The sequence below is a fragment of the Macrobrachium rosenbergii genome, chromosome 54 (genome assembly GCF_040412425.1).
Source record: "Macrobrachium rosenbergii isolate ZJJX-2024 chromosome 54, ASM4041242v1, whole genome shotgun sequence".
Lineage (NCBI taxonomy): Eukaryota > Metazoa > Arthropoda > Malacostraca > Decapoda > Palaemonidae > Macrobrachium > Macrobrachium rosenbergii.
The window spans coordinates 38,475,479-38,500,762 of record NC_089794.1 but is presented as its reverse complement, the minus strand read 5'-3'; the positions used below and the strand labels follow the sequence as shown (position 1 = coordinate 38,500,762).

Below are 25,284 nucleotides of genomic sequence, written 5' to 3'. Positions count from 1 at the left end.
TCCCCTCCCTGCCCTTCAAGAGATTCCTGCCACTCTGTAACCTTTTTTGCAATTCTTCTTCAGTGCCTGCTGTAATCATCAGATCATGTGCCCAGCATTTCCCATACATTTTCATTCATAATCTCTTCACTCTGTGCTGTACATCCATAACCAGTAAAAAGCCAAAACTGTCTTAACAGGAAAGGTTTATTACTGCACATTGCCATATACCATAGGTTAACTGCTGTACATGATGGCTAACTTTTTTTTATACAACCAATTGAACTTGCAGATGAGCTCTCCCGTAAGGGAATACCTGTACAGTACTTGCATGTTAAATGCAAACATTACAAAAAACAGCCTGCCAAGTGATAACAAAGCAGATCGGTAATGCCTTGGATGCATAATAAAAAAGATTACAAAGTAAATAAGTAAAGAAAAAATAAACAACAGTAAACTTAATCATCTCAACAGGAAAGAGAAAAAGAAAAGGTGTTCTCAATGAAAGTGAGAACCTCATGAGGTAGTAATAGGTAAACGCTCGACCTATAGAACCATTACCAAATTTACAGAATGGTGATAGATATTTAAGGGTAAACACTAGATGCATAAAATCTCAATCAAAATCTACAGAATGATGAAATGTGGGATGAGCACAGAAACACTTTGACATAGAGTGGAATGAAGCAAACAGTGCAAAATTAAATTACTAATTACTTGGGGTTAGTTGCACGATATGAATAGGGTAGGGGTTAGTTGCACGATATGAATAGGGTAATGCATGAAGACAACATTGTGACTAAACAGTAGGAGCTTTCAGGAGCATCTTTTTTGTTACATAAGTAGAGCACTACATTGAGAAAGGGTATAAATGATGATTGGATTATGAAAAATGGAAAAATAAAAGTTCTAACGGCATATTATGGTGTTTGGAGGAAGTCAACCAGGGAATCTGTGCAGCAAAGCTGTTACCAGTGCTGTAGGTTCACAAAAAGTAAAGAAAGCAATTGAGTGACACCAGAGGGCCCTGTTGGCACATGGGCTGTGAGACTTCTGTTATTTTTGTGTGTTAGATAAAAGACTGTTAAACCCTAGGAATACTTGGGACCATGATGTATGCATAGACGTGACTGAAGAGGTGGTGAAAACGAATTCTGGTTTGCAAGACAAAGCAATGATTTCTGCAAGGAAGAAACGTGTGTGTGTGTTTTTACCGAGTATGTCTTGCCCATACACTTAGGTTCCCCCTCCCTCCTGCCCTTCCTTTCAGTTGGCCATACACCCATCAGTTTTGCATAAAAGCTTCATGCTAATTAGGGGTTTCAGAGAATTTGGAAAATTTTCCCAGGTTGTGGAAGTTGTCTTGCTCCTTAAGTGAATAAAATCTTGTACTAATTTATAACTGAACACTTTAGAACCAAAGTATTTGGCAGTAGTAAGGAAGTGGTTTTAATTTATAAAACAAAATTTTGCTGTTTTAACTTTTAATCTGCCTTTTTTTTTTTTTTTGTAAGTGAGCACATATACTGTACAGTAGTCTGAAAAATGATTGTTCTGGAGTATTGGTTTTATAATTCTATGTAAATTTTAAGATGTTTTACTAACAACTGACTTTTAATCTGCCCCTTTTTTTTTTTTTTGTAAGTGAGCACATATACTGTACAGTAGTCTGAAAAATGATTGTTCTGGAGTATTGGTTTTTTAATTCTATGTAAATTTTAAGATGTTTTACTAACAACTGACTTTTCTGTTTGCTATTGCAACAAAAGTGATGTTTTACCAACAACTGACTTTTCTGTTTGCTATTGCAACAAAATTGTGGATTTGTACTAACAATTTATTTTTCTGTTTGCAGTTGCAGCGACAATATGTGGAGTGCAGTGGAGTGAGAATTAGTGTTGTAGATAATTTTCAGGGTGAAGAGAGCAACATAATTTTGCTCTCTCTTGTCCGAAGTAATGAAGAAGGTAAAGTTGGCTTTTTGCGAACTGAGAACCGTATCTGTGTGGCACTTTCTCGTGCTAAACATGGACTCTATATCACTGGAAACATGGAACAACTTCAAGAAAACAGTGCGTTGTGGAAAAAGATTCAATCAGATCTTGAGGTTGCTGAGGCTATTGGCAGTTCACTTGCAATTAAATGTGAAAATCATCCAGATGATGTAAGTCTGGTATCCTCTGGCAAGGAGATTTTATTCAACCACCCTGAAGGAGGATGTACGAAACCTTGTTCTGGCCTGCTGCCAAAATGTGGCCACAAATGTCCAAAGACCTGTCATATATTAGATTCTGAACATTTACAAGTCAAATGTCCCTTACCTTGTCCTCTAGTGCCATGTGAAAGAAAACATCCTTGCCCACAGAGATGCTGGGAAGAATGCAATCCTTGTATTGTCCAAATTCCTAAGACCCTTTCATGTGGACATACCCATGGTGTACAATGCAGTACTTACAATGAAAAGCACCTGTGTCCAACACGTGTTGAAAAAGTACTCCCTGATTGTCAACATAAGGCATTTATGGCTTGTCACGTTGACCCTGGTAAATTTAAGTGCCCTGTACCTTGTGACATTCGCCTACCATGTGGTCATATGTGCAAAAGAAATTGCCATGTTCTATATGATCCTGATCATTTGGGATACATGTGTGATCAGCCATGTCCACGGTCACCAGATGGGTGCTCTGATAACCATAAATGTAAAAGATTGTGCTTTGAAGACTGTGGTCTGTGTTATTTGCCTGCAAATAAAAAAGCTCCTTGTGGTCATACAAATAAAGTGTATTGTTCTACACAAGTGGATGAAATAATTTGTGAAAAGAAGTGTAAACGAATCTTACCATGTGGACATCATTGCCCAAAGTTGTGTAAGGATCCATGCGGTGACTGTCGAGTCAGGGTGGGAAAACCTGTTCCAGAATGTCAGCACATAGTACAGGTGAGACTGTAATTAAAACATAGTCTGGGATTATAATACTCTTAAACCAAATGAAACTTTCCCCGGTCTGTAGAAAATTTTGTGGCATTCCTTATGACTTGCAAATGCAGACCTCTTATTTTACAACACGCACAGGGTTTTGAGCTTTACATCTTTAACTCTCTGTTTCAGAGCACTTTATTCTTTTGCTATCAAGCCAGCCTATGAATTGCCAATCTAACCTTTCCAGTTAGCTATTGAGTGTTTTTTTTTTTTTTTAGCATCTTAAATATCCTTTCTAAAGATGGTGAACAATGAAATGTAATTTTTGAAAATATATTTTTGTATTACAAACCCAACATTTTTAATTAAGTCTCCCAGCACGCCCTGTCTCTTGCAACCATGCCTTGCCTTCATGGAAAGCAAGTTTCTAATCATCATATAACTGGAGGGTTGAGTTGCCCTGCTGCAAGCTGCATGGCAGAGAATCCTCTGATAATTGTTATTTGGGAATGGCATGCATAGGATTTGCAAGTGAACCAGTGTAATGAAAGATGGGTTTCATACAAGATTTTTTTTTTTTTTTTTTTAAATTTAACACACTTTATTATAACTGTGTAATTGTAGGATTTGCAAGTGAACCAGTGTAATAAAAGATGGGTTTCATACAAGATTTTTTTTTTTTTTTTTTTAAATTTAACACACTTTATTATAACTGTGTAATTGTAGGCTATGTAGTGCAAGAGGATCAAATTCATTTGATCAATATTGGGAGCACATGGTAAACCATTTGAGGGACATTTTGCTATTAGTACAGGAATTGTGAGTGAAAATTTATCCTTTTGCACTAATCATGTGTTAGCAAACTTACCCCAGCAATCCATGCCAGAATTTTGCTAATATAATTTTTTGTGTGCATTTAGGTTGAGTGTGGTAAACCTGCAGAGAAGTCAGACTGCAGTGGAAGATGCACACTGGATTTACCTTGTGGCCATAAATGCCAAGCACGCTGCAAGGATCCATGCAGTACCCAGTGCATGGCTCGTGTCCTGTCAAACTACAAGTGTCCCAGAGGTCATGTCATAAAGTTACCATGCCATCTTCTTAACAAAGGTGAGAGAAAAAAATATATCCTTGCTGATTGTGTGGATTTCTGATGTAAAAAGATTAATAAAATTGCCAAGAAAAATAACACCCAGGATTTTATCAAAGACTAGTGTAATTATTGCTTTACCAAAGCTTATTATAACTATGGATGAATGACCAATTAAGAATTGACAAAGGTTATAATCTTACGGGCCCAACGATGAAAGGTACCTTGTAAATTCCATAAGCCCATTTGTCTCACCTCACTTTTAGTGTGAAGCACAGTCCTACAGATTTGTCTGATGTAGTTTTCAGGTATGTTGTTCTTCCGCTCTTCACTCACTCCTGTTACCGTTTAGTTCCCTTCTAGCCACACTTTGTGTCGTTACTTACAATAATGACATGGAAAATCAATTGTTATTGAATATCTGTTTATGTTGTATATGAAAAGTGTTCTTTTATATCGTGTGGTGTCAAGTGGAGATGTGCAGGTTTGTGTACAAATGAATGTTTAATTTATATTTAGTTGTAATAAGCGTGAATGGACGAGGCCAAAGTCGTGGGTATGGGTGAGAGAGCGAACGAATTATTTTCATAGTGAGAGGTGGACACGCGGACCGCACTCGGTTCGTTCCTCAACTTTGTAATGTGTGGTTAGGTAGCCGGAGGATTTAGTAATATTTAAGTGAACAGAATTTCGCTTCGATTGGATTAAACATGTCGTTCCTTCCCAGCGTTTAATGAAGTAGATGGATGAATCAGCCGAAGTTTGGATAAGTATCATATATTTGATTTGCCTTGATCGGGACATTCGCTTGGGATATGCATATCACGCGTGGGATTCCATGACTGAGTAAATTGAATATATATTAGTGGTATCGTGGTTTACCCGTGCCTATTGTAATCCAAACCCGGCAAATGCGTCAATAACATCATATAAAAACTAGTAAGTAATAATTTATGGGTAAAACATAATATAATATGTTATGTCCTTTTATGGAAATCTTTATAACACAACGCAGTGCATTCTTTAAGTAGAGAAAGGGTCTTGAATTCTCTAAACGAATCTGGTAATTCATAATTTTTTGTAATTGACTGAAGTCATTATGTGTTGTCGCTCGTTTGACCCTAATGAGTAACAAGACTTTGACATAAATGTCTGTGCTAGAAAAGAAGATAGTTTGTAATCTTCTTTCACCTTGCTTTTATCATCTGGAATTTAGGAAAAATGCCTCAGCCACTTGGCATTCACAGCTATGCTGCTAATGTGGCACCAAAGAATATTTTCTGTAGCATAGCTTTGGCCCCAACTTCAATCTCTCTGCCTTTTACTTAACATATAATATGTTTCCTTTAGTCTCTTTCCACCAGGCACCCCAACTTATTTCTTATAAAACAAATCTTTTGGACAGGCCTTTTAAAAGTCTATAAATATGACTCAGTTGTCTTATTAAACTAATAATGATAAATACCATCATCATCATCATTTAGTCGAGTCTTAGAAATGGCTAATGCATGATTTTCAACCACATTTTGTGTCCGTATAGCAAATACATCTAAGTGCACTCCAGTTGGCAAAATACTTTGGTTGGCATTGTATTGGTGCCACTGAAATTGATCTTGGTCATTCAGATAACATAACTTCCTCATTGGTGCTGTCACAGGGTGAAATGGGGTAAAATAAGGTGGCCTACATTGTCAGAGTTTTAATAAGTCCCTCGAATCTTATGGTAATCTTTCATGCAAGAACTACACTTAGTGTGTGTGTTGTCTCATATCACCTTTCTTAAAAGGCTATAACATCTCAAGGTTTTCTCCATGCTCTTGTTTGCAACAAAATTTTATTTGTAAATCAGTGCCTAGTGACTAAAAACCTAAAACACATATTCAACTTAGTTGTGTCATTCATGGGTTGATATATTGTCTTCTTTTGGGGTTTCCTCCAATCTTTTCTCTTTCATTTAGGAAGAATTAAGATCTAATCTCATCCATTGCTAAATTTAAGGCACTAGTAGCCTAGGGACAAGACATCATGACCAAGGTTTAAGCTAAACGGCCTAAACTACTGCTTGCCCCCCCCTTCTTGTGCACCAAACTCTCATTGTTGTCAGTCTGAGTTGTCACACAGATATTAATGCCACTGCTATCAGTGCCAGCCTTCTTAACTTGGAGGGAGTTCTTCCTGAAAGAGCGTGGTTCTCATGATAAAGGAAGACACAGCTAGTGTATGTACAGCTAACATCAATGAGGGCAAAGGCTGGGAAATCCCTTATATACCACCCTTCCCAACTATCTTGTCAAAAGTTCATCTCCACTTGTACTGAGAGTAGGTGTCCCTTGGCCAGCATAAAGACTCCAGGTATTTATCTCTCCAGGAGAAATTCTTCCTAGTGCATCAGAATCTTTTTTTAACATATAAACACCAGCCAACATGCTTTTGAAAAATCAGCCTTCTCCAGTACCCAAGTACTGTGTGGTCCTCATTTTGGTAATGAATGCTATTGAAAGCTAAAGTACCAAAAACACATGTTGTAATTTAAACATTTGTTGTAATTTATTAGCTGTAAATGAGACAAAAAATAAACATATTGAAGACGGCAATTACAAGTAGCCTAGTGATCTACTACTAACTTCGGGCCTTGCAAGAGGCCTACTGGCTCCAATTTTAAACCAATATAAACCTGCCCATTAAAATTTTAAGGAACTGAAGCTTTTCACTGGGTCTTAAAACTAAGTGGTACTTAGCTTGATTGGTCTTAATGAGGGAAAGCACAAAAGTGAGAAATGCATAGTTGTAACACAATTTCTGGAGCACAACCAGAGGACTAATGAACTCTTGGACAGACCAGTGTAATGAAGGTGGTGGAAATATGGTGTCACATCTGTGTGAGTGAGACGTAGAGAGCTGAGGTAGTCGCTGTAGGTGTTACAGCCCTCCTGTCCTATCCCGAGTCCATTATATTCTATCACTGTGCCAACGAGCACTGTTCTGGCCGAGACCAACTGTAGAGAAAACTTTGTAATTGTTCTGTCTTATGGGGCCCTGGGGTAACCTTAAAAGTGTAACTCCTTTGAAGATGAACACTGGCTACACTATCAAAAAAACGTGTTTATACAGGCAGTCCCCGGTTTACGACGGGGGTTCCGTTTTTACGCCGCGTCGTAAACCGAAAATCGTCGTAAGCCGAAAAATCGTCGAAAATCGTGAAAAATCCTAAGAAAACCTTACTTTTAATGCTTTTGGTGAATTGAAAACGATGTAAACTGCATTTTTATTGAGTTTTTCATCAATAAAACCTTCAAATTTTGATTATCCTGTCGTTTTGGAGCCATATTTCTTCTGTCGTAACCCTGGAACATGCGTCGTAAACCGGGAAATCATTTCTGATGAATATATTTGAAAAGCGTCGTAACCTCGGAACGTCGTAAGCCAGACCCGTTGTAAACTGGGGACTGCCTGTACTGTTAAGGGAACTTCTTTAGTATGTAATATTTTTTCAATTAGATAAAAAAAAAAACTACTACCAAAAACTGGTATAGCATTACTGTATACCGTTTATTTGAAAGACCACACTGAATCACAAGAAACAAACTACAGTAATTCCTCACCAAACTCAGAATACACAAACACTGACCCCTTTCAATTTCTTGCATAACTGAGTTTGCATATTAGAGATAGGCTGAGTAGTGGGTAATATAGTTCGTTATGCGTAATTTGTAATGTTTACTAGAGGAATGCCATGCAATTCATAGGAGTAAAGAAAAAAAAGAGATCATTGTAAGACGGGGTACTCAGTCTGGGAAAGCATGTTCATAGTGAGTGCAGTTCCAATTAATACCCCAGATGTAAATGTCATCTTGATGAACTCGTGTCTGTTTAGTATACTATACATAATTCAATATTTGTCTGGCTTTGTTGAAGTGAAAAATTTTTAATGCCTTATTGATATAATAGTGAACATTAAAATGTCCGTTCAATATTTGTCTGGCTTTGTTGAAGTGAAAAATTTTTAATGCCTTATTGATATAATAGTGAACATTGAAATGTCCAGTGTGTAGGAATAAGTTATTCATGAGCAACTAACTAGTCATCTGGAATGTTTAAATGGTTTGCAGGACAGTAAGTTAGCTTGTAGACAGTTATATTCTACAGATACACACTTTAGTATGTTCTGTGTTTTATGATCTGTTGGAAACGATGAACAAGGGCAAATATGGTTCTCTGCGCTACTTTGATGGCAGTGTATGAATTTCTAAATAATATACACTCCACTAGAATCATTGAAGAATCCTTTGATTATTTAAAAGACTACCTGTGTGACAGATACCTGTGTCCAGATTAGAAACTCCTATTCCTTATACAAAACACCATAAAGATGGGTGTACTAAGTGTATTCTACCCTAAATTCTGTTTCTCTGTAAACGATGTTGAAGAGACATGCCATTCTAAATTGTGTTCTTACCATTGGTAAGAATTGATGAACTTTAAGCATTAAAATTTAATGAAAATGAAACTGAATTTATGTTTAAGGAAAATACCTTGAGAAACATGGGTAATATTTGGTTAAATATAAGTAGTAATCTAGTTCTGATTGCTAATAAAGTACCTGTGTACAAGGGTTTCTGGCCATCATCTTAGAAATGTTGCTTTTGTTGATAAATATCCTGTTGAGTGTTCTATAAAAAAAAAAAAAAAAAAAAAAAAATTATTGCAGTAGTACTCAGAAGTGTACTACTGCAGCTCTTGTATTCTACCGAGGATCTAACATAGGAAGCTGAAAAATTAAATAAGAGTGCCAAGATTAGTAAGACATGTGTCACCTGGGAACAGGATAACCTCTGGATTGGTTGAGTTGCACTGGCTCACTGTTTAAAAAAAAAAAAAAAAAAAAAAAAAAACTTGGATAATGTTAAAATGTGTGTAATGACTCGTCCAGCTATCAAGACGGTGTCTGAAAATTTGAAAGACTCGGTATATAATACAGCTTACGGAAGGAATCAACACAAGATTAGCTACAAATTGTTTCAAGTTGAGCCAAGATGCACTTCACGTACTGCATTTAGAGCTTTTAAATTTGCATTGCAAGTCTGTACAATGGGCTCCCTCTTGAAAGCGAGAACACTTGAAATATCGTCTTTCGAGGAAAAATTGAAGACTTTTTCTGGGTGTTAACAGCGTTGGATTGGAGGTATAAATAATATGGTGTATGCCATGCAAAGCTCAAATTGTGCAACATTGTGAATATGAGTTGTTATATGTACTGTATATATAAACATACAGTATATATATTATATAGACATATATAGTATATATTATTTGTAGATTTTCTCAAATTGACAAAGCTCATGAGGAAAGTACATAATTCCAGGTTATTGATGAAATGTAATTTATCAATACTTTAAGAAAAGCCTTTTGGTCGCTCCTGGTTCCTGTGGGCAATATTATTTTAGGAGAAAGTCCAAAAATGTGTACATTGCTTTCATAATATTTTGCTTTTTCAGTTACTGAAGAGGAGTCGTCGGTTTACTGTTCAGAGCCTTGTGGTGCTTTGTTAGATTGTGATCACCGATGCAAAGGACAATGCGGTACATGCTTACAAGGCCGTCTCCACAGAGCATGCATGGAAAAGTGTGAAAGGCCACTGGTTTGTGGTCATATGTAAGTACTCTTAAGCAGTTGTATAATGTAGTTTATAATATAACTTTCTGTGGTCTTTTGTCATAAAAAATCATGTTCAAAATCAAAATTTCTTTCTTTGAATATAATTGGGTTTGGATGAGTACATAAAGCATCTTTTAAAATTGGTTTGCCAAATCAGTGGTTGTTTAGAATGCTTAAACATTATTGTTTTAAATTTGGAAGTTAGATGCTCTATTGTTATTTACTTAGTCTTTGAATAGGTATAGTGTGACTGGTCACCTCACACTCTTTGCTTAAAAAATTATCATGGTAATTATAGTGGTAACAAGTGGAACCAGCTCAGTAATAAGAACAGGACACCAAGAATATGCACTGAAAGTAGACATACCAAGTAACTTAACAGTAACATAAATTTTCAACACAAAGAATATAAATGCAGGCCCTTTGTATTTAAAACATAGAAGGAAAAGAGCATGACCAGAGCAGTAAATTCAAACCAGTGCATGAGCGGTATGAAAAAAGAAATAAGGAATGAACAAGATTAAAAGTTACTTTACATCTCTTAACATCTTAATGCTAAACACTTCGTTTACATTACATATACTACACATTCTTCTTATATCTTGATTCTCCCACCTTTCCTGTACAGTAGTGATATTCCAGTAATCCGTCTCACCATCCTCGTCTCATTTCTCTCTCACAGTCCCTCCTCTTTCCTCTGAAATGCCCAAGTTTCTGGCCATATAATAGTATGGGCCTGATAACTGTCTTACAAATCTTCATTTTGAGCCTCGGTGGCATTTTCTTGTCTAAAACAACTCCAGTCCCTCCATTTTCGCTGTAGATAAAACTCCTGCTTTCACTAATTCATCAGGAAACATCAGTTCCCACAGTTGTGTGTTGCTCCTTAAATCTGATGTCAAAGTGTCTACAACAACGAGGAACAAGAATGGACTCAGAGCTGATCCCTGATGGAGGCTGGAATGCCTCAGTCTCCCCATATTTTGTCTGTATACTGGTTCTTGCCCCTTCATACATCGTCTTCACTAACCTAACCAACTTCTCTGTTACTCCTCTCTTTTGCAAACACCAATAAACTACTCATCTTGGTACCCTGTCATACGCCTTTTCAAGATCCACAAAACGTAAACTTTCCTGTCCTTGTAAATATTTATCTTGGACTTGTCTTACTATAAAAATAGCATCCACTGTGCTCCTTCCTTTCATAAACCCAAACTTGCTGCTCATGTGTATCTGTCAATTTTCTCAACCTCCCTTCTGCTATTCTTTCTAGTATCTTGAGTACATGCTCCAAAAGCTTTATTCCTCTGTAGTTCCCACAGTTTAACACGTCTCCTCTTTGTTTATACATTTTAATCATCCCACTATCGTTCCAGTCCCTTGGCTATACATTTTAATCACCCAACTGTTGTTCCAGTCCCTTGGCATTTCCTCTACATCCCAGATTTTTTCCAATAATGTGTGCACCCATTCTTTGCCTAGATGACCCCATGCTTTAATCATTTATTGTTAACTCTTTCCTGCAGCTTTATTTACTTTTCCTTTATAGCATTCTCGACTTCACTCTCTCTCATTTTTGCTGTTGGTCCTTGTACTGGAGGAGCATTTTCCAGTTATTCACACTCATTCTTAGTGTTTAACAGTTGTAAAAAATATTCTTTCCATCATCTCACGACCTCTTCCTCAATTAAGATATTTCCATTTTCATCTTTAATAATTCCTACCTCTCCTACATCCTGCCTATCTTTTATTCTGGCTGCTGCAATTCTGTAGATTATCTTTTCTCCCTCTGGTGTTCCCATCTTCTCATACCACTGTCTCGTGGCTTCTCCCTATGCGATCACTACCTTTCTCTTTGTTTCCCACTTTGTTCGTCTATACTTCTCTCTTGTTTGGTAGTTATCTTCTTCCCACCCTCCTCTGGCTGTACTTTTCTTTCACAGCTTTTAGAACCTCATGAGTCCATCACAGTGTTTCTCTTTCCTATTGCTGCTTACCACTCCCACACCTCTGCTGCTGCTGGAACCACAATCCCTGTCATATTATCCCATATCTCTTCAGGCAATTCTGAGATTTCATTTACATATCTCTCTTCTCCGGCTCTTTCCACTTCTGAACTCTCTTGCCTTCTTCCCCATCAGCTTCCATGGTTTGATCCTCCTATTCCTGGCTGGGGCTTTTCTTTTCCCTACTGCTTTCAACCTGAAAGGTGTCAGTACCAGTTTATGTTGAGCTCCAACAGATTCATGTGGAATAACCTTACAATCCGTAATGATTTTCTTGTCTTCCTTCCTAACCAAAATATAATCAATTTGTCTCAATTTAACCACTTTTGTATGTTACCAGATGACTTCTCCTTTTCTCAGACTGAGTATTCAGGACTACCAGATTCATAGCTTCTGCTAATTCAACAATCTATCACATTCCTGGTTTCTTCTTCCAGAACCTCTTCCTCCATGTATTCCTTCAAAGCCATCAGAACTCTCGCCTACATGGGCATTCGTGTCCTCTGATAACACTAATAGTTCACTTCTTGTAACTCTCTCTATATATTCTTCTAATTTCCCTCTTGAACTCCTCCTCTTCCTCTTCACTACACCCTTGTTGAGGGGCGTATGCCGAGATGAAATGACATACTGTACTCTTATCTTTCACAAACTTTAAGCCCATGAGCCTGCCACTGATACGCTCTACCTCTGTGACATTCTCCTGCAGATCTGGATGGAGAATAAATTTCTACCCCATTTCACCTTGTATCTCCCCATGTTGTAAACTTTATACTCTTCTCCAAGCGTTCTTGCACTTTTTCCATTTGGTCTCTTGTATACATAGAATCACAATTTTCGTTTTGTGCATGACATCAACCAACTCTTTTCTTTCCTGTGAGGCTACCAACATTCCAATTTCCAGTTCTCATCTTTCCTTTTGTTTTCCAATCCTGTCTCCTCACTAACTTCTTTAGCTGCAGTCGTGACTTCTGCGGTACCCTTTGCATATTTTTCGTTGCTGTCGGGATACTGCAGCGCGTCACTTACGGGGTATGCTAACCCTATAGCATCCAATTATAGACTCGAGATTCATTAAATTATTTAGTTTTTGCCACTGTTTTCATACTCGGTTGGCTAGACCAGGCAGCAACTCTGCCCATTTATCTGGGCTTGAGACCAGCAGCAAGGTGGACTGGCTTGTCTCCCCCCCTCTCCACTTGCTTGGTTGTGAACCAGCTATTGACTATTCTGAATACTAAAACTAACAGTGTAAGGGAACACTGACTGGAAAATACCCTGAATACAAAAGCTAACACCCTAGAATTCATTGGTAGATAGGAAACCAACAATGAAACCCAAAGACTACAGATTTAAAAACATTCATTAAATGCGTAAGAAACTTGAGGCCTCTGGACAAAAGCATGAAGGGGAGTGCATACCAAAGGCATTCTGAAATGTACCTCTGAATTGGTGATGGCACAGTCCTAAGTTGAGAATCAGTCTGAAAATTTTGGGTTAATATTTCACAGAACAATAAGAATAATTTAATTAGGAAGGAGTTAGTTTTTGATTGCTTGATATGAATGAAAAATGAAAAAGTGACAGAATCATGAACAAGTTCCCCCTAGGGGGTAGTCCTGTCAGTGCACATCATGCAGTGCACTGTAATCTTTAACTAATTCTTTGCAGTATCCCTTCAACCCAAATGACCTCAAGGGTCCCAGCACTTGGCCAATGTCCTAAACTCTGTCTGCCATTCCATTCCAAAAATCTTCGAATATCTCGAGCTGTGACCTGGTCAGAAACTCACAAGAAGTTAGACAGCGTGGCTTTTGGGCTGTTGGGAAACTACTTACATATGTGTTATCATGTTGGATGGGTATATAAAAAGTAGTTTTTTTTTTCTTGTAAAACGGGGATATTTTGAGACCATGTTAATGTAATGCGTCATGGGGTGAAACAAGGTAGTTAATTAGGCCACCAAAGCAGATTGCTTGACTTGCACATGTTTTGGCCAAAGGATTGGATTCTTGAAGGGAAACAAGGTAGCCTAAGGAAGAGGCCAATGGGAATGGATGAAAAACACAAACCAATGTAGCCAGGCTCAGTGGATGGCATAAAAACCATTTATTACTGTTGGCTTTGTAAGCAGTAGTAAGGGAACGTGACCTCAAGCAATTAATACTGCAGGGTCTCTTAAATTTGCTGTCAAAATTATCTGATTTTGACAATAAAAACATCCCAAGTAATGGACGGTCAGCTGAACCCCAAGACTTGCCAGCACATCACACAATATGAGAGTACTGTAAGTGCAAATACAGTGGAAATGAAATGGCACATTTCTTGACATGACAGAAGTGCTGAAAAGTCGTGGAAAGAATTGTGGCATATCTGCTACTCGCCGAGACTAGATAAGTTTGCATGCTGGAACTGCTGGCTTTTAAATCCTTTACCTCGGTGTCTGGATGTATTCCACGCATTTAAAGGTTATTTTATGATAAAAGGCTTGTTATAAAAAAAAAAAATGGTACAGATAAGTTGAAGTATAAGTAGTAGCTTTCAAGATCATGTTCCTTTGTATCACTAGTCTTGATTTCCAAAAGTTGGCGGTCTATTTTTGGTTAATTTGAAAGTTGTCTAATTTGGGGGACAGTTTGGAAGCAGAAATACCAGATGAAAAATATTTTTTTTAATTTTTAGGGTATCCTTGTTGGGGGACCATATGAAAGATAGGTTTTTCCTTTTTAAGGTATTCGTTCGGTAGGAACCAGATGAAAGATACTTTTCATTAATAAGTTATTCATCGTTTGGGAAATGTGATTTTTGTGTTGTTTTCTTTGACCTACTAGTGGATTTAATCTTTTTAATCCAGATGGCACACTAGATTTTGGTCTTGATAATAGTTTCTAGAATTAATTTTCAATGTTTTGTCAAGGAATTTTGCAAATTCATGCATTTTCCCTTATACCTGTGGTACAGCAAAATTTTCTCTTCACATAAGTAATTGGGGATGGTTCAAGTAGTTAGTTAGAAAGAAATTAAGTTATGTATCCATTTGTTATTGTTTTTGGAAGAAGTGGAAAACAGTCACTTCTAGTAAATGACAAGCTTGATGTTTTGTTAATTATCTGCAACTGGGTGGGCGTGTGTTTTTCATATATTCAGCATAGCAAAGTATTACAATAGTTGTGATTTTATTCCAGATTTTACCTCCATTTCTTTTTTCAGATGTAAAGCGGATTGTAGCAGTGCATGTCCTCCGTGTCAGGCAGCATGCCCAATGAAATGTGCTCATAGCCGCTGTACGAAGAAGTGTGGTGACCCATGTAGTCCATGTCAGGTAGGCAAAAAAAAAAAAAAAAAAAAAAAAAAAAGTTTGTTTTGCCTTAAATTTGTATCTTCCATAGAGCCCACAAACTTGTATCATATGTAAAGCCCTTATTCATGGTCTTTTGAATATTTTGGACTGCAGTCTTGTTAGAAAAAAAATAGATAAAAAAATAAAAAGATAAATACATATAGAACAGTATATTTACTACCAGGATCCTTAGACACACACACAAGGCCCCTCCGAACGATGTATTTTCTACCTGCATCCTTAGACACACACAAGGCCCCTCCTTAACTTGACACGTCTGTAAGGCTTCAACAATTGAGCAAAATTCCCTACACTGTTCATGCAATTGTTGTTCTATTACCTAAAGCTTGTTGATCTTAATTCATTTTTTTTCTTTTCCACCTTAGTTTACTTTTTTATTTTTACACATTAAGTTCCTGTGTAAGTACAGTGATTACTGCTTGTTTTCTGGAAAAAGTGCTTAATTTGCAACTGTTAACAAGTGTCAGCATTTTCTTAATTGTATTCCTGGGTATTTGAAAACTTTCACGTTTTTGATGTTGATAAATTAGGTTTAATTTTGTTAATGGGAAAAACGTCGATTAGCCAGTACTGTTGTTTCTGACGAGTTTATTATGTATTGTGTGATAAGGTTATTTTTCACCTTTTAATTATTTGCATTTCATTTCACTTTTTCCACGTCTCTTCTCAAAAAAAAGCTTGGTCTTAGGTGCTCGCTGATACAGTTTTTTCAACTGTAACCTAGTTGCCTCCTCAGATGATGTTTCTCAGGTATCTCCAGTGTTGTTAGGATTCAAGACACCTGTTAATTGGAGTACTGCTGACCCCCTCTCTCCCCTTGGATATTACCAGTCATTACCACTGACCCTTCTTTTGCCTGAGATATTAACAGTCACAGATACATCAAACAAAGGCTGTGGAGCATACTGACTAACAACAAAAAGGAACCAGCTGTTTGTAAGACAAAGGCTGCACATGAACTTCCAAAAACTTGAAAGAACTTCCAAAAATTTAAAAGATGCCACAGAGGCCTGTGGTGTTAACATAGTAAGCAGATTAGCTTTACCTTGGTAGCCCCTGTTGGTGTTTTGTGCTGTCAGTGCACCTCTTTGGTACAGTACACTGCAGGCATTACTGAAGGATGTTTGCAGCATCTCTCGTTTCTTAGCTGTACCCACGATTAGCCTTTTGCTTTCTTCCAGCTTGCTGTCCAACCAACTACCTCTGTTTATTGTTTTAACCACTGAATAGCTAAAAGCACCCCCTGCTTTGCCTTGCAGACAAATTTTCAGATCAATCTAGCAAGGTAGAAAGTGGTCACTTGATATCCATGGGGTGGTTTTGTTGTTGGTGGGGGGGGGGTGTTCAGGGTCTTTCTGAGTGTTTACTGCATTCACAGATTTGTAAGTCACTTTTAAGTTACAAGCTGCCAGTTCAATGTTCTGTCTAGCCAGGAGAAGATGTTATTAAAAGCCAGGAGGGAAACCCATAATGGAGCTTATCAACATAAGGCTGGCAAGAAAATGTAGCCAGTAACACCTTGGCTTAACCTCAACTTGCCAGACTTCTGTACATAACATCCACATTATGCTGATGGTTTTTTGCCAGGCTACCATATTAGATGTGATATATTTATAGATTAACTTCCAAAATTGAATGGTAAGGTTTACAGTAGAGGTTACTTGAGGCCGAAGACTTTGTGGAATTCCTGTTAGCTGTTGGAAATCTAGAATATTTTCAAGTACAGTCTGTACTACAGGTTTTTTGTTCCTTGCCAGAAGGCCAGATCCCTAGAGTTGAGCCTTGTTTGGTTCCCTGTGCTATTGTCTTATCTATGATTTAATGAGATAGACTAGAAAATCTGTCCATTATTGACAGTTATTATAGTTTCACTGATGTGTATTTTACATTGTAGCTCTCCTCAGTATAAGAGGTTATTAAGTCTGCTCATCATTGGCAATTAGCCAAGTATTGGCATAATACCTAATCAAGATTCCTATTCCTTAAGTGTCATGCCCACACAGTGTCAGGCACACTTCACTTCTTCTAGAGCTAGGCTTTGAGCTTTGTAACAAAAAATGACCTTAGGTAATTACTTCATGTCCACAATTTTTCTAGTTTTACATTCTGTATGGTGTCATTCTTATGTTGGACACTGATTTCACTTATCCAATGTTTCTTCCGCTAATAAGATTTTTATATAATGCCATTGTAGTTCGTTTATTTACTGATAATGATTGTGCCTATTCCAAGACCATTAATCTTCTGATAAGCAATACTACTTTTAAATAACTCCTGTGAAAACAACTGAATCAGTGCAGTACCTTTCAGATCTTGTAACCTCATGTAATTCCCTCCTGAAAATTATAGTGCTACTGCTTTACTCAGTTTTTTGAACTGCAAATTAGCATCGGTAATGCATGACATTCTTGTTCAGTCATTCTCTTTTGTGCTGTTGGATGTTGCTGAGGTAGTATGTCTCCAGTTTTAACAACCAGTGCTTCATAATTTACATCTCTTATTGTTAGTATATCATGTATTTTCCCGATTTTTGTGCAGGAGGTTTTTTGGTCTCCAGTGATATGTCAAAATCCTTTATTTTCAATAATTCGGTACTTGAGAATGAATACTCATAATTGTCCTCAGCCTTGTACTATTATTAATTCACGCCACCCGTGTGTCTGATATCTAACCCTGTCTCTTACGATGCTCCTGATTGGCCATTGATCAGCCAGTCACAGGGCTGGAAACTCATCAGTCTGTACCAGCTGTCACCAAGTAAGCATCTACACTGGGACCTCTCCCCATGAAATATGTCCTTCAAAAGTTATAACTTTCATTACACCTCAGTTTTACCTGAAGAAAATTAATGTTTCTCAATTTCATCACTAAACATCGTCAAGCCAATGATTTAAGGATTATAATGATAATGAATTATGTCTTCAGTAAACTTAATGCTAAAATATGTACTGTATAGTGAAATAACATGAGTATCTTGTCTGCGTGCATCCCCACTCATTTTAATATTCTTGATCTTTTGCTTGTTATTTTCAGATTGATAGCCCTACCTATGAATTTTTGGTAGCATTGTCATCCATGACGTTTAAGCTACGATATTGTATGAAACACAAGACGATAAATGATAAATGCACTGCGATGTCATGTAAGGAATGAAAGAATATATTTTATATTAAAAATTTCATGTTTATTTCACTGTACATGTTTTAGCATTAAGTTTACTGAAGTACATAATTCATACATCATTATACTGTAATCCTTAAATCACTGGCTTGATGATGTTTAGTGATGAAATTGAGAAACACTACTTTTCTTCGGGTAAAACTGAGGTGTAATGAAAGTTATAACTTTTGAAAGACATTTTATGAGGAGAGGTTGCAGTGTAGATGTTTACTCGGTGACGGCTGGAACAGTGTGATGAGTTTCCAGCCGTGACTGGCTGATCAATGGCCAATCAGGAGCGTCGTAAGAGACGGGGTTGGATATCAGATGCACAGGTACTGTGAAATGATAGTAGTTTCCATATTGACTTTTCAAGGTCCAATTTATCGCAGTGCCAACATCCTGTGCTAAAGTTCCGTATTGTATTGATTCTAATTGAACCCTTTTTGTGAAACTCGTCTTCATTTTCTTTCTCATCTCTTTCAAGGTCTTTTCACTCTGATCATTAATACTCCTCTGAATTTTTTTTTACTTCCCTAGCCTTTTCCAGGGCTTTTACATCATATTTTCTCAATTCTTCTATCCTTACATTTCTGCATGTTATGTATTTTGTCCTCAACTATGTCATTTAATAGTCTTTGCTCCTCAGAGCTTATTCTTATTGGCAGCATATTATTTTTATTCCCTTATTGTATAGACCAGTGACAGCATCTTTAGAGTATTTCTAGGATAGCATTATCAACAATTGTTAGGAATACTACAACATTTTGATAAAAGATTCTGCATGCCTTGTATTGATTGTAGGTTTATTTTATTATAAAATTGTAAAAAATTATTAATTGATATTAACAGGAGAAGTGCCATAGGGCTTGTAAGCATCAGAAGTGTGGAAATATCTGTGGGGAAAAGTGCTCTGGGAAACTTTGTGAGCTACCATGTCCCAAAAAATTAAAGTGTGGTCATCCTTGTGTCGGATACTGTGGGGATCCTTGCCCTCCCCTCTGTCGCATTTGTGATCAAGAAGCACTCACAGAAATATTGTTTGGGTCTGAAGACGAGGAAGATGCCAGGCAAGTATATCCCCATGATATATCCAAAGTTTTATTCAATTATAAATATATTGAGTTATGTAGGTAAACATGTCTTAATTGTTATTAGGCCATTACTTACTATTGTGATCTTATTCAAATTCAAAATATGTTACCATTGGTTTTCATTAGCAAATTCATTTGCATGCCACTAAAATTTCTCATTTTCTGGAAGTTTGCCTTGCTTTAATTGTTGCAAATAATTTTTTCCAAGTTATTTTGAGAATGCATAAGAGCCACCATTTAGTGAGGATATCTTGCTGCTTTGTCAGCTACTGAGTTGGAACTAAAATTTTGTTATTTTATGTATGATGTTGGGGGTTTTTGTACGACATGAATTTGAACAAGAAAAGTGTACAACGAAAGGTGCAAAGAACATTTTGGGGGTGTTGAGCTGCCTTATGTCATTAAGCTGCTTTATATCCTTGAATTTAGTGGGGTGCAAGTCACATTCCTTCAAACTCTGCTCCATTAGGAGATGTACAACTCACGGACAGAGTAAGGGGAAGAAATGCAAGTCTTCCTCCTCAGTGTTGATCTCTTCCTCCTCCTCTTCCATCCTAGGGAAGTAGTAGTCTTGGAAGCTCTCTTGCAAGAAGTTCCATTGAACATAAAAGTGCCCGTCTCTTCCAGGTGTTGATGACATTTTTCACACACCTGGCAGCAGACATTTGCTTCAGGTGGAGTTGATGCAGGGTTCTCTTGAGCATGCTTATGAACCAGTCTTTCTGTTTACTTGTGAAACACGAGAACTGTCCTAGACTCTTAACCTATTCATATATCTGGGTAGGTACACACACAAGAACCCAGTGCTACTTCCTGCCTTGACATATCTTTTACTTAGCTGAAGAGAGTATGACACTTGGACAAAGTAAGGTGAGGAAACACAAGAATGTGTCATTTTCTCCTCGTTGTCCAGCTCTTCTTCCTCGTGGGGGAAGAAAGGAGGTCTCGGAAGCCCCTCACAAGAAGTTCCATTGGACTAAGGGTGAGCACTTTTTTTGGGGATTGGAGATGCGAGCTTAATGATCTCAGGGAAGGAATTACTACCACCCTGTTGAGATCTCTGGGAAGGAACTACTACCACCCTGTTGAGCCCATCTCATCATTAGTGTGTGTTTTAGGCTGTTTCAGGAAGCAAAGCACTTATTCTGACTGGTATGGGTACTGCTTCCTCATGACATCTTAGCTCAGGTTAACAGTTGACTAGGTTCCCTGCTGTCTGGCAGGTTGAGCAACCTACTTTCCCACCAGTTACATGCCAGAGTAAACTCTAGAGCATACCCCTGCAGTTGGACTTGTTTGTCTCTGGACTAACCAGTAACCTCCATTTGGTAAAATCTGATAAGAAGGTACACTTTCTTGGCTGTGGAGTCAGAAGCCATGGGGGCTTCTTGGTTTTTGTAACTTCATTGTTACAGGCATCTCTTCTGAGGATGAGAAAGGTGAAGTTCAGGAGGTTGCTGACTTACATGTCTTGAGAGGACGTAACATGGTGTCTTCTCTCTTCTCGAGGCAAGTTTTGACTACATATAGTCTTTTACTACTGAGCAATCCATTGCTAGGAACCTTCTAAGCAGCTGGGAACATACCTGGGCATGATTATAGATATCACAGCTTGGCAGTTGTTAGTCTTTACTTTGGACTTGCATGTTACCAGTCTCAGGGAAGTTTCAGTGCAATTCCTGCATTGACAGGAGCAACCAGCTCAGTACTTCCAAGTAATCCTCAGTCACATTCATCTGTGGAGAAGCATGTCACATACAGGTGACTTAGCCTGTGTTTCCTTCAGTGGGAACAAGGTACGTTGGTCAGCCTCTGGTGATCGTCCTTCTCAGCTCATGCCCTTGAGCAGGAATATATGGATGCTTAGAAAGAGAGGTACGATGCACACCTGAGCAGTATGCATGCGTGCGTGCAGAGAACAGCAGTATGCATGCGTGCGTGCAGAGAACAAAGTCATCCACACAACATTTTGGAAATGCATTCCAGAATTGCAAGCATGGGGAAAGAATGGAAGAGAGTGGGACATTTCTCATGTTTCCAAAGTAAATAGGACAACACTAGTTCATGAGCGTATTTTGGAGAACCCTGTGTCAACCCTACCTATGGCAGATGCCCCAACAGGTCACTAACCGCTATGAAGGAAGACACACGAAGTCCGATGGAACTTCTTGTGAGAGGGCTTTTGTTTGTTTACCCTACTCCATCCATGAGTTTAGTTCTTCCAAGCAAGTAATCAAGAGGATGGTGTGCTTGATACCAAATGCATATCTGGGTTCACTGTTACTGAGTACAGACTAGTTGCTTACTTTTAGATACACTCACCAAAGTCATAGAGCTTCTAAACTCTCAATTACATCCTTTACACTTTTCCCTTGTTTATTTTTTCAAATCCATGTTGAACGAAAAACAAACACTATGCATATTAAAAAAAAAAAAAAGATGAAACCAGTTTCAACTTGGCAGTTGGCATGAGCATAGCACGGCATGAGCATAGCACGACATTCTCACTTAATGTGGACTAAAGAGTAAGTGCTACATAGCACGACATTCTCACTTAATGTTGGCTAAAGAGTAAGTGCTAGGTGAGGTCAGGCAGATGGGTTTCCCCACTTGCCCTCTTACCACTGGCTCGTGCTGAAGGATATTCCTAAAAGGTGATGGTTTATATCCTCTTGAGAACAAAGCATTTCTGTATTCAAATGCCTATCCCTCAGATACAAGTGTAGTGTCTCCTCACATTTTAAAACAAATTGCAACACCTCTGAACATTTTCTTTGGAAGAATTTGAAAAACTGTTTACAATGAATCGTTGGCATGTGGATGCCCACTGCACAGTAGTTTTATTTGGTTTATACTTTGCAGATTGACTCAGTAATTGTCATATTCTGCGCAGATTTACTCGGTAATTGTCATATTCTGCTTGTAAAGGTTTTTTAAAGTTTAATCTTTTAAAGAACGTTATATACTTATCTGCTTCTATATAAATTGTTTTCCCTGATATATTTTTCAGATTTGTTCTTTTAGAAGACTGTGGACATGTCATTGAAGCCACTGGGTTACAAAGCTGGATCTCACAAAGTAATCATGAAATAGGAATGATATGTTGCCCACGATGCAAGAATCCCATTTATAATAACCGTCGCAACTTTGAATTTGTCCTGGAAAGTTACAAGAATGTTAATGAAGTGAAACGGCAGTATTTCAAGAAAGATCCAAAACAGCATGTAAATGATGTCAAAAAACTCTCAGCAGGTATTTTTCTTTAGTATTTTGTTTTTTAATTGCAGTAGGCTATGAAGTTTCACTATAAATTTTAGTAATGCAGATGTTTTAATTTCTGGTAATGTTAGGTCTTACTGGTGGGTGTAGGGGTAGGGTTTGTTTATTTTTTCTAAGGGCATGGAAACAGGTTTTTTTTTTTCTATGGGCTGAGGAAACAAACATATTTTATCCCTTTCAGTATTTGTATCTGAAATATAATGGAGGTTTTGAAAAGTAAGGTTTTGTTTCATAAACACAAACTATTGCCTTATTAGAAACTGTCACAGGCACATTGCAGGAGCTAAATAAATTGTCAGTTGGCTTGTTCAACTATATTATAATAATAATATAATAATCATAATAATAATATAATAATCATAACCATAATATAATAATTGTAATCATAATACAGTAGAACCCCGGTCCTCGACTGTACTAGAACTCCAAATAATCGGATTTCAACACGAAATGTTGAGTAAATTTTGCGTCGGAGTTCAAACAACAAACCGGAATCCGACCCGATGAATCATATGATGTTTGTAGAAAAAAAGAGTTTCGGGCGGCTGCTGCTAGTTGGCGTTGTTGGTGGCGTTCTTCCCATGCTTATTTAAAAGCATTTAAAGCCCACACATGCTGCTGCTGTTGAAAAACAAGCCATATCACATGAAATTAATAATACAGTATTTATAAACCGAATTACTGTATGTCTATTATCATAAAATTAAGAAAAATTTCCGAGATTACGTCAGAACTCGGCAGCTTGTGGCAGATATGTTTATGTAATTAGTACAGCGGTACACCACCAGGGCGGCGCTCTGGTTTGTTTATATCGCCACCAGGGCGGCGCTCTGGTTTGTTTATATCTGCCACAAGCTGCCGAGTTCCGACGTAATTTCGGAAATTTTTCTTAATTTTATGATAACAGACATACAGTAATTTGGTTTATAAATACTGTATTATTAATTTCATGTGATAATATGGCTTGTTTTTCAATGTTATCATTATTAACAACGGTTTTCATGTGTACCTGTTGCAGTACATTCTGGTAGTGCCTATAAGGCTACTTAGCCTAGCCTATGGCTCTCGGTATATCATCAGTAATACGGCCGCATTGGTCATAGGCCAACTTTTTTGATACAGTATGCATTTAAAAATGTAAAAAGTGCTTCTGATACGGTAAGTTATTCAACTCTGAACCTATTTAATTGTAATTTGTGTAAAGTTTTGTATAAAAAGGCAAGGTTGGGGCAATGACTGGTGGTCAGGAATGGATTAATCCATTTTCAGTTATTTCTTATGGGAGAAATTAACTCAGAATTCGACAAAATCGAATCTCGACACTTCTTCTGGAACGAATTAGCGTCGAGAACCAAGGTTCTACTGTAATAATAATAATAATAATAATAATAATAATAATAATAATAATAATAATATTTATCTTATATAGTGTCTTTTCTATCCTCCTTATGATTTGCTTTTCAGGCTCAGCGATGTTAGTCAGTAACTGGCTGATATTCATGTTGGAAAAGGACAGTGTCCTTTTCCAACATGAATATCAGCCAGTTACTGACTAACATCGCTGAGCCTGAAAAGCGAATCATAAGGAGGATAGAAAAGACACTATATAAGATAAATTCGCATAATACAGCCATCCTTTTTAATAAGACCTGTATAAAAGAGGGTCTACTCCCTTCAAATAATAATAATAATAATAATATATAATATAGTAATATAATAATAATAATAATAATAATAAATATAATAAATATAATTATAATAATATAATAATATAAATATATATTAATAATAGTCACAGCCACAATTACACAGTTGATTAACCTTATTTACCAAGGAAAATGATTGATCACCAAGGAGAGGAAATGATGCCTCAAATTTAGAAATGTCATGTACATAATGGAGGGCCCCAAATAAACAAATAAGTATGTAAAAGCTTTTCCATTTTGAAACATTCTTAAATTGATGCACATGCATCCAGTCAGAAAGATTAGGCCAATGGTTTGTGTCCTTAAAACTAGACATAATAAAATTTTGTATTGATACGTATGAAGTAAAGACCTTACTACAGCTGCCTATGTACAGTACCAGATGGGAAAGTAATAGCAATAGATAACAGCTCTGGGATAATATCAGTTAAAAGGGTACTGTACAGCACTCGAATTTGTCATATCATCAACCTAAACTGGAGTTTGGATTACTGTATACATTATGTACTATTGATTCAATTACAGATTGAATTAGTTGTAAGTGATTTTCATTTATTACAAAATTATTATTCTTTTCAACTTGTGTAGCTGGTTTAATGAACTTTTCCAGTGTTTCTAACTCTTAACAAATGGCTTATTACACGATTCCTTTTGGAAGATGTTTTAGAGACAAGCCTTCCTAACTCACCCCTCCCCCTTTCACTTTTTCAGGCTTGGGAAATCCTCTTTAAAAGTTGATAGCAAAGTACAAAACTTTGGAAAGAAGCAGGTTGTGAAAATAATATACAGTACTACGTATACACTTCCATAATTATAGATGATGTAATTTTGTTATTGTTAGTAATACATGTTAAGAAAGCTAGCTAGAGGGTGTAAGTGACGCACCCACCTAGCTGAGGCCAGTGCTCCGAAAAATGTGATCATGGAATTGAAAGATCCTCTAGAGAAGCACTCTTCATGGGCGTGAACACTCAACTAGACCGATGTTTTAACGCAAAAGAAAAATTGTTAGAGCTTTTCTCTCAGAAGGATGGC

The 25,284-nt window shown here is 37.2% G+C and overlaps 1 protein-coding gene across 6 annotated transcripts in view; it reads left to right on the top strand.

Annotated features, from left to right (window-relative positions):
• LOC136834990 (NFX1-type zinc finger-containing protein 1-like) overlaps positions 1-25,284 on the top strand; it is a 73,305-nt gene that overhangs the window by 32,746 nt on the left and 15,275 nt on the right. For 5 of the 6 annotated variants that reach the window (XM_067097978.1, XM_067097979.1, XM_067097980.1 and 2 more), the window contains exons 8-13: positions 1,835-2,917; positions 3,820-4,009; positions 9,485-9,641; positions 14,861-14,972; positions 19,023-19,240; positions 22,275-22,516. In XM_067097978.1, coding sequence (XP_066954079.1) covers positions 1,835-2,917; positions 3,820-4,009; positions 9,485-9,641; positions 14,861-14,972; positions 19,023-19,240; positions 22,275-22,516 — 2,002 coding nt within the window. Of the gene's footprint in view, positions 1-1,834; positions 2,918-3,819; positions 4,010-9,484; positions 9,642-14,860; positions 15,140-19,022; positions 19,241-22,274; positions 22,517-25,284 lie in introns of those variants that run through there. The other variant, XM_067097984.1, reaches the window with a different exon arrangement.